At 37.3% G+C, this 14902-nt stretch overlaps 1 protein-coding gene and 1 pseudogene across 1 annotated transcript; both read left to right on the top strand.

The window, feature by feature from the left end:
- The first annotated feature begins 6705 nt into the window (after nucleotides 1-6705).
- Nucleotides 6706-11448, top strand: LOC107570450 (H/ACA ribonucleoprotein complex subunit 1-like; annotated as a pseudogene).
- Nucleotides 11449-12475: 1027 nt separating this feature from the next.
- Nucleotides 12476-14524, top strand: LOC107570448 (alcohol dehydrogenase class-3-like). The gene is made up of 5 exons (XM_016256681.1): nucleotides 12476-12691; nucleotides 12783-13043; nucleotides 13646-13781; nucleotides 14073-14211; nucleotides 14322-14524. The coding sequence occupies exons 1-5, from the start codon at nucleotides 12494-12496 to the stop codon at nucleotides 14344-14346; spliced, it is 759 nt and encodes a 252-aa protein (XP_016112167.1). The 5' UTR covers nucleotides 12476-12493; the 3' UTR covers nucleotides 14347-14524.
- The last annotated feature ends 378 nt before the right edge of the window (nucleotides 14525-14902 follow it).

Raw genomic sequence — 14902 nt, 5'->3', positions numbered from 1 at the left:
ACAATATAAGAGAACCATAAAGTCCAATATGACGTGTACTTTACAGTGTATGCCGAAACATTTTGAGCTTTGTTTGAGGAGCAAACTGAAATTTTGTTATGTATAGTCTCTGAAAATCCTCCCCCTGCAGATCTCAGAAACTTTTCCCCAAATTTCTCTTTTAATATCAGCAGTGAAATACATAATTTCTGGGTAAACTATTCCAATAATAATTGCATGCAAATTTTTATATCATTGCATACCATTTAGTTATATTTGGATAGTACTATCCACTATTATCCGATTCATTCTAAGGTTAGTAACAAGAGAAGTTCATGTAAGTTTCAATAAATTACTTAATTTAACCAAAATACTAAATAAATTAATAGTACATTTTAATAAAATGTATTTAAAAAATTTTTTTTTAATAACTAAATATAAAGAAAATAATAATAAACTGCATAACCACAAAGATCCACAGTAACCAGTAAAAAAAAATGCTTGTAAAATGCTTTTCCTTTTATCCCTACCTCTGTCACCGATCTGTCATTGGTAGCATGACTTTGAAATACACAGCTTGGATTCTTTGTTGACAACTAGAAAACTCTCAATGGTAAAGAAACAACACACCACCACCAGGTATAAGGACATACCAAGTCTTGCTGGGTTCTGCTCTTGGCACTGCATGAATCAGCACTGCTATGGATGGCAGAATATTTTGGATAAAGCAGATATTAAATATAAATGGAACCATATTGGGCACAAACACAGTGGCTATTGGAACATTGATGTGACATATAATGGAAAAAGTGAGGAGGATTTGTGGGGGGACTAAAATATTTTACCACAAAATGGCCTGGGACAATTTGAGAAGTATGATTCAAGAAATAAATATTTTAAAAACACGTCATGTTTTTGTTTATTTTGTCATGACTGCCGTTATTTTCAACTTCAATCAAAACCTGAATCATCACATCAAGGTCTTAGGGTTCACTCGAAAATTACATGACCGAAATCAGACGAGATTAAAGCGAACAAACCTCGTACTTAACTCTTTCTCTAAAAGTTAGTGATCTTCTCAGTGCAAAAAATATATCTAATCATGGCACGCAGTTCCTTGACTTGAGGCCTTAATCGTGGTAGAGCTATACTACCGTATGACCTCAGCGGCTCTCGATCATGGTTCACCTACAGTATATATGTGAGCATACCTTTACGATTCTTAAAGGTAGAATTCAACCAACACTGAAAATGATGTTATTATTTACTAGCCTTGTGTCAAACCCATATGACTTTCTTTCTTCTATATAGCATAAAAAGTTAATTGAAGAATATGCATGTGAAGGAAGAGGCTTTTGAGCTCCAAAATGACAAAATTAATAAAAAAGAAAGAGAAACAGAACAATAATTAATTATTCACAAAAGAAAAAGTGCACCCAAGCCCCGTGTGTTCTTCAGAGGAGTATAACAGGTAACTTTTAACAAATTGTTCTTTTGAACTGGATCCATTAACAAATACTTTACCCTACTTTGACCCACATAAGAATTCAAAATTATCTTGGTCCATTCATCCAGTGATGGCACCTGATAACGCCCTGCAGACCAGTCTGACCTGGAAAGGATATGCACTCGTCTATCACTTATTAAAGAGAATGGGAAACCTAATAATACACATTTTCTTCTCTGATTTTGTTGAAAGGATTGTGTGGATGAACAGTAGGGGCAGGGAGAGCATGGCAAACCTCTCAGCTCTAATGACACTGCTATTTGTATGTATTGGTGCTTTCAGGGTATAATCTTGGTCACCGTTGCTGTACTGAATGGAATGGAGAAGGCAAAGCGAGATGGAATGTGTAAAACTGTCCGATATCAAAGGGAACCAATTACAATACATTAAAGTATTTGATTTACTAACATCAAAGCACAAAAAAAGAGATTTGTCTGCTTGTAGCTAACAATTGTCTGACCTGGTGGCATGGACTTTTTTGTTTCCCATTTGTAGCTGTACCATTATGGTGATATTCTCTTAATGTAATCAAAGAGTCCATCTCATTTAAATTCTTGACAATGGAGTAGACATAGACATTGAATTTGAAGAATTAATTTTTTTCTTGTAAACTACAGTAAACTCGTCTACCGATACAAAACCAACAACTAACTTTGGAATGTTAACAGATATGACCTTTATCACTGCTGTTCTCCCCACCCTTGGTCTTAACACTTCACTCAGTTTGGTTAAATCGGACCCATGCAGCCTGTCAAAGCATTAAAGGAAACCAAACATAATGCCAACTCATATCGTCTCTCATCTCGAGAGGTGAAATGCCAACTCAGAATGCATCACAGCCTGGCTCTAAGCATCAGATGACCTGTCTTCAGATGTCACTGAATGCTCAGTTCTCCTCTCCCACTCGGAATGCACTGACTCAACCTGATCAGAGAACGAGTGTCATTCACACGGGCTGAGAGAACAGTGTGCCATTTGAAATGGACACACACATGCACACTTGCATTTCTTTGAGTGAAACCTCTAATCCATTGGGCTTGCTGCCACCTGAAGCAGAATAAAAAATTATGTTATATCATGCTGGTACTTTGTTTATACTTCGTTTCAAAGAGCACATGGCCCTTTGGAGGCCCAGTGGAAAATCAATGGCCAGAATAATGATGCAGTCTTGGTTTGGCTTGGATCTGTGCTTTGCATTCAGTGTCATCCTGAACACAGATTGGATACAAGCCCTCACCCACATAAGTAATTTCATTCAGTAATGTTCTTTCTTTCCTTCTGTCTTTTTCTGTCTCCACCTGTATATCCACAAGTAATGATGGGATAGGCTTATTTGTGCACAGCAGCCTAAGCGAGGGGAAAAAGAAGCCAATGACACTGGGTTTCATTAATAATTGTGAGCAAGTTGTGTAAAAGGATCTTGAGCAAAATTTCTGTAGGTTTCACAACAGGTTTGTATGTCCATATATAAATATATGCTCATCAAGTCTGCATTTATTTGATCTAAAATACAGTAACATTTTATGACATATTTTATAAACTAATTTATTCTTGTGATGGCAAACCTGAATTTTTAGCAGCCATGCTCCAGTCTTCAGTGTAAAGTGATCCTTCAGAAATCACTGTGTAATGATTTGGTGCTGATTATATGATCAGTGTTGAAAGCAATTGTGTTGCTTAATATTTTTAGAAATCATGATTATATATTTATTTATTTATTCAGAATTTAATTTTTTTGGTGACTAGAAAGTTTAAAAGAACAACATTTATTTGAAAAAGAAACATTTTAACTGTATAGCCTAAATGCCATTGTAATTTAAAATACATATAACATTTTATATACAATATTAAATATAAAATGTTATAAAATATTATATCTGTATGTGATTTTTTTTATTTTTTTTGGCACAAAAAATTTGCTTTTTCTTAGTTACCAAATGAGGCCCTTTATGAAAATTTACAAAAAGTGTGTGAGATATCTTTTGGTATTTGCATCCCAAACAAATCCAGAATAAACTACTTTTTGGATCTAATGAGGTGCTTTGTGGTCCATGGGCTTCCCTCCGTGTGTAATTATGCCAGAGCGGAAATGTACTTACACTTAGGAGAGATAAAAGGATTTGTAAAGCTATGTAAGTACAAAAAAAAGAGTGGTATAAGCGATCAATAATTAATTTACTTTCAGCAGTCAGGGGCAATTAACAGACTTTTCCCCCATTACAGTCTAAAAGGCCACATTGCCTTCTTTACCCCGTAATCTGACTGGCCACTGTGACAATCATGGATTATCCAACCATGAAATCGATAAGACAGGATACGAACCATTCCACATTTGTGCAATTAAATCACATTGTTCATGTCCTGAAAGGTGCAAAAGGAATTTGTAGAGAGGCCACACATTGTGGTAATTTACAACAAGTTTTACAAAGTAAAGAACTTGTGAGCCTCGCAAGAGTAAGAATGAGGAATTTAAATTGGCAAGCATTTTTAAGACACCTTTTGAATGCTTTTTTCCTTGATGGATAAAATTGGTTCTTCTAAAATTAAATATTATTCAATATTTAAAATTATCACATTTTGAAGGTCTCATCAAGTGCAGGTGTATACGTTGAATGCAAAGTGTATTAGGAACAAAATATAGTTTTACAGTTCTGTTTTGTAACTGTGTCATCCATTCAGACACATTTTTGCAAATACAAAACATTGGTTGTGTATGTCTTCCATCTCCTCTATGAAAAGCAGCATAGCTTCTGAGCATGTGTGTGCTAGCCTAACATCAAATATTGACATTCAGATGCTGTAGTGTCTCTCAGTCAGCCAAGAAGAGATACAGTCAAAATTCCAGTCACTGTTGAGTTTGAGGATGTGCAGGTATAAAGGCAGGATTTATTTTCTAAAAGGTTTAAGGGAGAGTGTAAAGGTATTTGTGGTACAAGATATACAACACAAGGTTATAATAAGCTCCACATAAAGTGTGGCACTCCTTTTGATGTAGGGTGCTCTCTCTCTGGCTGTCTAGCGCTCTCTCCCTCTTCTTCGGCACACTACTCAAGTTCCCATGCTGGATGCTGACAGTTGCCTGCGGCATTCAAGAAAAACTAAAAAAAAAAAAAATGAGGTAGAGAGATTCGGGGGAAACTGACTTCTATTTACAGATATTGCCTTCTCCTGTGCAGACCCAGGAGAGCCAGCAGTTCCCTGATCAGAATCCAAATGTTCTGGTCCCTCACTATCATTACAGCCCCTCCAGAGATATTGTAATGTGCTGCTGCTCAGCTCATCATGTGTCAAGACTGACCCCTGCTGTTTCCTCAGTGCATGCATTCATATTTCTTATATGGGCGACATATCATTTAGACTCTACACTTTCTTCTTCAAAATCTCTGTAAAGTAGGCTACTTTCCTCATTTTTTTTGTCAGCTTAGTTGTCTTCATATTTATTTACATGCTCTGTAAACTGAGTTCTATAAAAGTAGGCCTACTATAAATTAATCATTATTATGTGGAATTTAAAAAAACAATTCAATTCAAACGATTTTGTATAGCACTTTTCACAATACACATAGTTTCAAAGCAGCTTTACAGAAAATGCATGTGTCTACATTACAATTTAGAGTGATCTGTTATCAGAAGTGAATGTGTTCAAGTAATGTTCATTTCACAAATGAACAGTTTAAGATAATAGATTCATACAGTTAGCTAACATTAATTAATTTTAGGCAGAAGCTCATTAAAGAGATTATTACAAGTGTGATCATAATGATTAATATAGAGACATTTTGGCAGATTCAAGTTGGCGTCATCTGGGGTCCTCGCAGGGGTCAGCATCATCTCTTCAATAGTGTTGGGTCATCTGAAGTCTTTCTATGAGGCTGAATCCACGCTGGAGCGGATGTAATCTCTAGATACCTCGAGATGGGCATCCATTTCTATAGGCATCTATTCATAGGAACAGAAATGCAATGGAAAATAATTAGCGTACGTAGCTGCTGTTCATAGTGTTTCAAGCTAAAAATATGTTTGTGACTTTTATCTGATCTAACAAGGGTTCGTTATGTGAATAATAACAATAAAAAAATTAAATAAATAAAAATTATATGACATTTGGAATAAGCTTAAATGAAGTTACTACATTAAATTAATAATAACCAATAAAAAAAAAACTTTAATAATGATATGCTAAAATAATAGCTAAAATGAAACATATTATGTGAAATTAATACGAACGTGTAACAAAAATGTACTAAATCCTCAACTTCATTAAAAATTATTAATTCAACATACAATAAGCTGAAGGATTAACATATATCGTAGCGTGTTCAAAAAGGTTACTGTTGTTAAAGGAATGTGTTAATGTTAATCTTGCACTTTACTCTGCAGTTGTTAAATGTTCTGTGTGAGTTGGGACAAGCCCCGCTTCCTGGGTGTGTGTGTGAGGGGAGTAGCCTGGGGAAAGAGGGGCAGAAGAGTTCCCCGCTGGTTCCAGTGCTTCGGGGTGTGTACAGCGTGGCTGTGGAAGAACACCCCTTGTACTGCAAAACGCCTCGTTATTGTCTCGAGAACGCTACAATCTTTTCAAAAGGGTATACTAGCTTAAAAAGATTTGTTTTAATGTGCATTCTCTATTTATTTGAAATGTATTCTCTCTACGACTTATACTGTATCTTGCATAAACTGTCAATCTTCTGCTTTTACTTGACTGACTCTTCCGCCCACACATGGTATTCACTTCCGTGTTTACGACAGTCTGTGAGTCGGTGTTCATTTACGGCAGGCAGTGTAGGCACATGTATTTCCAGAGTCAACAGCGTCTTTCAAGATCAGAAGGAAAGAGTATAGTGTGGGGGAAATTATTTAAGAATGGCAACAAAGCTGGGATCAAGAACATGCTAAAACCCGAAGAAGAAGAAGAAGAAGAAGAGTCAACAGCGTGCTCATTGATAGTCTAGCCAGTCATATTTAAAGGTAAATTTTACTTTTCGCTTGTCAGTTTTACAGTAACACGTGTGTGTATAATACTTTCTGGTAATATTTGTCTGTATTTTTTTTTGCACTCAGAAGTATTAAACATGCTAAAAGGCTAACCTCGATAGTAACTGTTAACTTTACTCCACTAACGTTACCGTGACTGTCATTTCGTTCCTGAATGTTTATGCTTATGATTTTATGATAAGTAGTGTTTTAAATACAATCCTAAAACTATTTGCGTTAGAAATTATTTAAGAATGGCAACAAAGCTGGGATCAAGAACATGCTAAAACCCGAAGAAGAAGAAGAAGAAGAAGAAGAGTCAACAGCGTGCTCATTGATAGTCTAGCCAGTCATATTTAAAGGTAAATTTTACTTTTCTCTTGTCAGTTTTACAGTAACACGTGTGTGTATAATACTTTCTGGTAATATTTGTCTGTATTTATTTTGCACTCAGAAGTATTAAACATGCTAAAAGGCTAACCTCGAGAGTAACTGTTAACTTTACTCCACTAACGTTACCGTGACTGGCATTTCTTTCCTGAATGTTTATGCTTATGATTTTATGATAAGTAGTGTTTTAAATACAATCCTAAAACTATTTGCGTTAAACCTGGAGATGCAGTCTTTTCTTATAGGGTTTGTTTGGGTTAAAATGTGTTTTACAGGATCTCTGTCATGTCATTCCGCGGGGGTGGTGGTCGTGGAGGGGGTCGTGGCGGTGGGTTTAACAGAGGTGGTGGTCGAGGAGGGGGTCGTGGCGGTGGGTTTAACAGAGGTGGTGGTCGAGGAGGGGGTCGTGGCGGTGGGCTTAACAGAGGTGGTGGTCGTGGAGGGGGTCGAGGTGGCAGAGGTGGATTTCACTGAAATCAAGACTTCGGACCACCGGAGTATGTTGTCGGTAAGTTAATGTTACCTTTGTTTTCCTCACGCTTCTCTTTCTGTTTACATTAGCTTGCGGTTGCTGCATGTCAGGTTATACTTGCTATTCATACTCCTCGTGTCTCAGCTTTGGGAGAGTTCATGCACCCCTGTGAGGATGATATTGTCTGTAAATGTGTGACGGAGGACAACAAAGTGCCCTACTTCAACGTTCCTGTATATCTGGAAAACAAAGTGTAAATTGGAACAGTGGACGAGATCTTTGGGCAGCTTCGTGATTTTGTATCCTTACATGTTATTGCGTGGGATCTTAACAATGCTGTCAGATGTTACAAAGGCTTCAAAACTTCATGCTGACGTCAGGTGAAGGGTTCTTGTATAATTAACCTTGTAAACGCCTACTGTTTTCTTTTTTTGACATGAATTTCAAAGGGCTCAAAAATAATAACAAGCTCAAAACGTTTTTGCTAAAAACCTGTTGTACACAACTTAATAGATGCCTTTTGAATATAGATCATATTTGTATTAATATTTCTACTAATGTTTTATATAGTTCATATTTTTAGCAAGTTAAAGGCCTATTAGTATAATTCTAAAATGTCTTCTTTCAGGTTGTTTTGCTCACCTTTTTGTTGTAAAATCTTTAAAGGGGTCATATGATGCGATTTCAAGTTTTCCTTTCTCTTTGGAGTGTTACAAGCTGATTGTGCATAGATAAGATCCCTGAAGTTGCAAAGACTAAAGTCTCAAAACCAAAGAGATATTCTTTATTAAAGTTAAGACTGCCACGCCCCCCTAAAACAGCTCGTTCTAACACGCCCCCACATATCTACCTCACTATGTGGAAATATTTGCATAATGCGGCCCAAATGTGCATGCAAAGAAAGAAGACATGGTTTCAGTAACCGCAGTTAGTGTTGAAGCAGCATGTCAGGGAGACGCTGTGTGTTTCTAGGCGAAAGCAAAAGCACTTTATTTGGCCTTCCGAAAGTAGATGCATTTAGGAATCTTTAAGATTACTTACAACAGAACAGCAATGCATTTTATGGACGACCGTTTCGTGAACCTAGGAGAGGAGGTAATTCTGACTTTGCTATGACAATCTGGCGCTTCTGAATCAGCTACTGTTTTGTTATTAGTTTAAGTATTTGCTATTGACTGTTCAAATGCGGAGTTTTGCGCATCGTGTGTGTGTGTATGTGTGTGAGCGAGAGAGAGAGAGGGTCACATCACAGAGTCAGCTGTCTTAACCGTGGCTTGTGTACTGCAAACACATACCAGCTTCATCACTGTATCTGTCACTCGACTCTGTTCCCCTTTCGGGCTTGAACTGATGGTAAAACGTATTACATTATTTACTGTCTTTACATTTATTTGAAAGATGAAGCTCGCGATTATGGTAAGGGGCGTTACATTTCTGACGAGTGCTTGCGGTGTTCGGCCAATCACAATGCACTGGGTCAGCTGGCCAATCAGAGCAGACTGCATTTGTCGGAAGGAGGGACTTTGTAGAAAACTAAGCGTTTGAGAGAGGCGGGGCATAGAGGACCTACAATAATGTACAGTATTTGAAAAATAATGTGTTTTTTGAACATTAAAGCATGTCAACACGTTCTGTTACACCAAATAAACAAAATAATGATCTTTAAAAAAGCATCATATGACCCCTTTAACAATCTTTATAAACGCAAAACTGTATACATGTAACTGTCATGTTATAAATATTTCAAAATGTATGAAAATATTTTTTGTAAGTTTTTAAATATTTAGTTTAATAATAATACAAATATAATTTTTATTTTTTTACCATTAATATTTTACCATTATTCCATATGTCAGATTTAGCAGTTAATGAGCTAAATTTAATTTCAGTTCATTTTCATTTCAATTTCTTAACAAATTCCTCAGTGTTTTTCAGTCAAACTTTCTGAAAATATGAAGGCATCCTCCTTCAAGAAGTTGCAGAAGGTAAGTTTAGTCTTTTTGGTTTCTTAGATGTGTAGTGATGTTTTGAACCTTATTCCCATGGTAAGGGGTGCAGTCGTGGCCTAATGGTTAGAGTACTTGTAACCGTTGGTTGTAACCCGAAGGTTGCGGGGTTTAAGTCTCAGGTCCGGCAGGAATTGTAGGTGGGGGGAGTGAATAACCAGTGCGCTCTTCTACCTTCAATACCACGACTGAGGTGAGACCCTTGGACAAGGAACCGAACCCCCAACTGCTCCCTGGTGCCGCAGCATTGGCTGCCCACTGCTCCGGGTGTGTGTTCTCTACTGGCGCGCTTCTACCTTCAATACCACGACTGAGGTGAGACCCTTGGACAAGGAACCGAACCCCCAACTGCTCCCTGGGTGCCGCAGCATTGGCTGCCCACTGCTCCGGGTGTGTGTTCTCTACTGTGTGTGTGTGTGTGTGTGTGTGAGCACATTGCAGAGCACGAATTCCGAGTATGGGTCACCATACTTGGCCACACATCATGTTACATCATTGTTAATTTTTTCAGTAGTAGGTGGGTACTTGAAGCATAACATGTCTGTTACTATTTCTATTTGAACTGAGAGCATAAATCTAGGCTATCCGCTGCCGTTTTTAATGCACAATGCAAAACTGTGTCACTTATGCTCTTCAGTCGGCAGTGCTAAACCCGACAGCGCATATACTTCCCGACAACACGCCAAAATAAAAGCTTGCTGATTTTAAGTTTGAAAATGATGAAAATTCATATTAAAAAATGTAAAACTTTATTTTAAAATTTGCTATAAAATAATTGTATTGTTATTTAATACTTCCTTTTTTATTTTTAAATATAATAGTATTATCACACTTTATTATTTTATAAAAAAAAAAATAGTGCAATAATATTAATAATATTATTATCACTATTATTATTTTTTTTATAGTTATATTATAGTTTTATTCAATGGGTCACACTATGTGCAGTGTGAGGACCAAACCAAATCTCCAGGTGCTCTTTTGAGAACCAGGCTGAAAAACGTGTGCACCCCTATATATATATATATATATATATATATATATATAAATAAACATGTTGGAATGCAGCATGTCACACCAAATAACTTTTCAAAAGTAAGTCTTATTTTGTGCGATCATGTTTTTTAAAGAACACCCCACCACTTATCAGAGTTATTTTCAATATTAGACAATGATCAGTGGGTGTTCTTTTAAAATTATCTGTAATTTACAAGCAGATACTGCTTCAGAATATCAAAGGGATTTTTAGAAGCAATTTTAGCTGCTTCCTTTGGCTTTTTTGCCTCTTATCAGTTCCCTAGGATGTAACTTACAGTATTATGACAATATATTTAATTAGCTTTTCTCTTTCTCTCCTCTTGCATCAGTTCTTCATTGACCCTATAAAGCTGATGCCCCTCCAGAGATTCCTCCCGAGGCCTCCAGGTGAGAAGGGGCCACCCCGTGGAGGAAGAGGTGGGAGAGGAGGTAAGATCACACAAGAAAACAGTATACATATGATGATAGATTCAGTTTTATTATCATCTCTGATAATATAACATCTACATAACTCTAACATTGTGGTTTACCTTTGAAGATATAAACTACAAAGTGAATTATGTATTTGCAGGTGGCTTCCGTGGAGGTCGTGGTGGCAATGGTGGTGGTCGTGGAGGATTTGGTGGGCATGGAGGTGGTGGAGGATTCAGAGGAGGCAGAGGTGGAAGATGTGGATTCAGAGCTAATTTGCTATGTTGATCATCAGAAAATAATGATGAAAGTACTAAATTCAGTTTAATGGAATAATTTATCTAAAAATGTAAATTCCATCATGTATGCATTCATGCCTTTACAAATCCACAAACTAAATTTTATATATTGAATATACATTAATGTTAAAAAGTTGGGGTCTGTAAGATTTTTAAAAATGTTTTTGAAAGACGTCTCTTATGATCACCAAGGCTGCATTTACATTGAATCATCTACATTGAACACCAGTGTATTATGTACAATGTCTTGTATAAACAGGCTAAATACACACTGGAAAAGGAGATCAGAGTGGCAAAGAGTAATTATTCTGAAAAAAATAAGGATTAAATTCTCTTCCAGTGACTCAGCATCAGTGTGGAAAAGTCTGAAAGAAATCACCAACTACAAGACACCATCCCCCAGCACTGTGGAGAATCAACAACTGGCAGACGATCTGAATGAGTTCTACTGCAGGTTTGAAAAAAACACCCCACACCTGCCCTGAACACCTCTCCACACAACCATTCACACCTCCCGCAACCCCCCTCTCCCCCACACCTGCAATTCAGATCAGCGAAGACGAGGTGTGCCAGGTCTTCCGGAAGCAGAAAAGGAAAAAAGCACCAGGCCCAGATTGTGTTACACCAGCCTGTCTGAAATCCTGTGCTGACCAGCTGGCCCCCATCTTCACACTGATCTTCAACAGATCACTGGAGCTGTGCGAAGTCCCTTCATGCTTCAAACGCTCCACCATCATCCCCATCCCAAAGAAATAAAAAATTACAGGACTTAATGACTACAGGCCTGTGGCTCTAACGTCTGTGGTCATGAAGTCTTTTGAAAGACTGGTGCTGGCCCACCTGAAGGACATCACTGGACCCTTGCTGGATCCTCTTCAGTTTGCCTACAGAGCAAACAGGTCTGTGGACGATGCAGTAAACATGGGACTGCATTATGTTCTGCAACATCTAGACAGACCAGGCACTTATGTGAGGATCCTGTTCGTGAAACGATTTAAGCTATTTTAAGTAATGCTGTTCTTTTGAACTTTCAATTCATCATTTCAATATTGAAAAAAAGTTTTTTTTTTCTTTTTGAGCACCAAATCGGGGATTAAAAGGATTTCTGAAGTATTATGGGACACTGAAGACTGGAGTAATTACTGGTCAAAATTCAGCTTTGCCATCACTGGAATAAATTAAATTTTAAAATATATTAAAATAGAAAACAAATTGTTTTTTATTAATATTTAAAAATATTATTGTTTTTACTGTCTTTTTGATTAAATCAATGCAGCCTTGGTGAGCATAAGAGACCAACCACAAACTTTTGAAGGGTAGCGTAGGTCTTTTTATCATTAATGCTAACTGAAATAGTTTGGTTTGTAGATACTTAGTTGTAATGTAATTTATTTTTAGGGTGACCCAAGGTCAGGGTCTGATGCCTGATAAGACTTCCAGGTTCACCTGTAAAGGAAAGCAGCTTTTCCACTTCATGGGTACCAGCACCTTTTCTGAATACACCGTGGTGTCTGAAATCTCTCTGGCCAAAGTGGATGAAAATGCCCCCCTGGACAAAGTGTGTCTGCTGGGCTGTGGCATCTCCACTGGATATGGAGCTGCCATCAATACTGCTAAGGTCTGCTTTGTTTAATTAATGAGTATTTCTTTATATTTTAATATTTCCTGCTGCCTCAAAATGTCACATGAACTTGTATTCATCCTGGCAGGTTGAGGCCGGCTCTACATGTGCTGTGTTCGGTTTGGGAGCAGTGGGGCTTGCAGTCATAATGGGCTGCAAGTCAGCCGGCGCCACCAGAATCATTGGCATTGACATCAACCCAGACAAGTTTGAAATTGCCAAGACGTTTGGAGCCACTGAGTTTGTGAACCCTAAGGACCACAGCAAGCCCATTCAGGAAGTGCTGGTGGAGCTGACAGATGGAGGTGTTGACTACTCCTTCGAATGCATTGGCAATGTTGGCATTATGGTGAGCTGCAGAAACATCAGCCATTTAGTTAGGGTTGAACAAAAGCTGGCTAATACAGCCACCCAGCTGTGTTCAAGTCGTCATTGTTCCACAGAATATCTACTTCCATGGTAACTCAAAATTAGAGCCAGAATAATTATCACTATTTGTACTAATGTGAAGTGCATAATTGCACTATTGTTGTTGTAGTAGGGGAAGTCGTGGCCTAATGGTTAGAGAGTCGGACTCATAACCCAAAGTTTGTGGGTTCGAGTCTCGTACCGGCAGGAATTGTAGGTGGGGGGAGGGAATGTACAGCGCTCTCTCCCACCTTCAATACCACGACTGAGGTGCCCTTGAGCAAGGCACCGAACCCCCAACTGCTCCCCGGGCGCCGCAGCATAAATGGCTGCCCACTGCTCCGGGTGTGTGTTCACGGTTTGTGTGTGTTCACTGCTGTGTGTGTGCGCACTTTGGATGGGTAAATGCAGAGCACTAATTCCGAGTATGGGTCACCATACTTGGCCACATGTCACTTTCACTTCACATGTCACTTTCACTTCACTTGTTTTATACAGCTTAGGTTCAGGATGACCATTATTGTTATCATGTTTGAATTTCAGAGAGCTGCTCTTGAGGCTTGTCACAAAGGCTGGGGAACCAGTGTCATCATTGGTGTGGCAGGAGCAGGGCAAGAAATCTCCACTCGCCCCTTTCAGCTGGTCACAGGACGTACATGGAAAGGCACAGCTTTTGGTGGTGGGTATTTTATTGTATTTATTTTTTATCACTTTTATTATATGTATTTTTTATAAAAATGTATTTTGTTTTTCATTTTATTATTTTTATATTTCTTAATGCATCATTTTTAGTATTTATTTATAATTTTCGTTTTATAATCTTATTGTTTTTTATTTTGTGTCTATTATTATTATTATTTTATTACAGAATTATTGGTATTATAGAACGTTACCATTTACAAATAGCATATAAATATGATATGCCGGGCAATTCACTTCATACGAGAAGGATTTTCTCTTTGTCTTTCAGGATGGAAGAGTGTGGAGAGTGTCCCTAAGCTAGTGAATGACTACATGAATAAGAAGCTGATGGTGGATGAGTTTGTTACTCACACATTGCCCTTTGCCCAGATCAATGAGGCCTTTGACCTGATGCATTCTGGGAAGAGGTACATGCATTATAACATGCCTGTTTTTATCTGGCGTTTCTTGTAATATTATATTTATGCAATATGGGTAACAAATTGATTTCTAAATGCAATTTTTGTGTCTTCCACAGTATCCGAACTGTCCTGCAGCTTTGAGCCTCGAGTTCAAACAAACTCAGTCAAACTCGTCATGCCATGAAACAAACTAATCATGAACGCCCTTGTCTCAGTAGTTACTGTGTTGACAGTTGTGTTAGAGGTTGTTCTGATAATATGGTTATTTGTGTGTAGAGTTCCAGTTACACACTGAATAAATTTGATTGCCAAACACAGAGCATTCTGTGTTTCCTTTTTTTTTTTTTTCTTTTTTTTTTCAAGTAGTCAAAATGTTGCAATATTAGTGGCTTGGTATATTCTGTTGTACGTTATAAATTGTGAACGTTTAGAACCATATAACTTGACCAATTTGATTAATAATTTGATTAATATTAGCATGTTCAAAACATTACAGTTGATTACATAATGTTAAAATTATGATTTTCAAATAGTATTTTCTCTGATACCTTCTACTTTCAGTTATAAAAATACACAGTTAAAAAAAAAAATATATATATATATATATATATATATATATATTTATTTAAAATTTTAATTTGTTCAATCATATATATATATATATATATATATAATTAGTCATCCATTACTCCATTAC

The sequence above is a fragment of the Sinocyclocheilus grahami genome, unplaced genomic scaffold (assembly GCF_001515645.1).
Source record: "Sinocyclocheilus grahami isolate Dianchi unplaced genomic scaffold, SAMN03320097.WGS_v1.1 scaffold1460.1, whole genome shotgun sequence".
In the NCBI taxonomy this organism is placed as follows: domain Eukaryota; kingdom Metazoa; phylum Chordata; class Actinopteri; order Cypriniformes; family Cyprinidae; genus Sinocyclocheilus; species Sinocyclocheilus grahami.
Note: the sequence above shows the minus strand (reverse complement) of the source record. Positions and strands in the feature narration are given on the sequence as shown.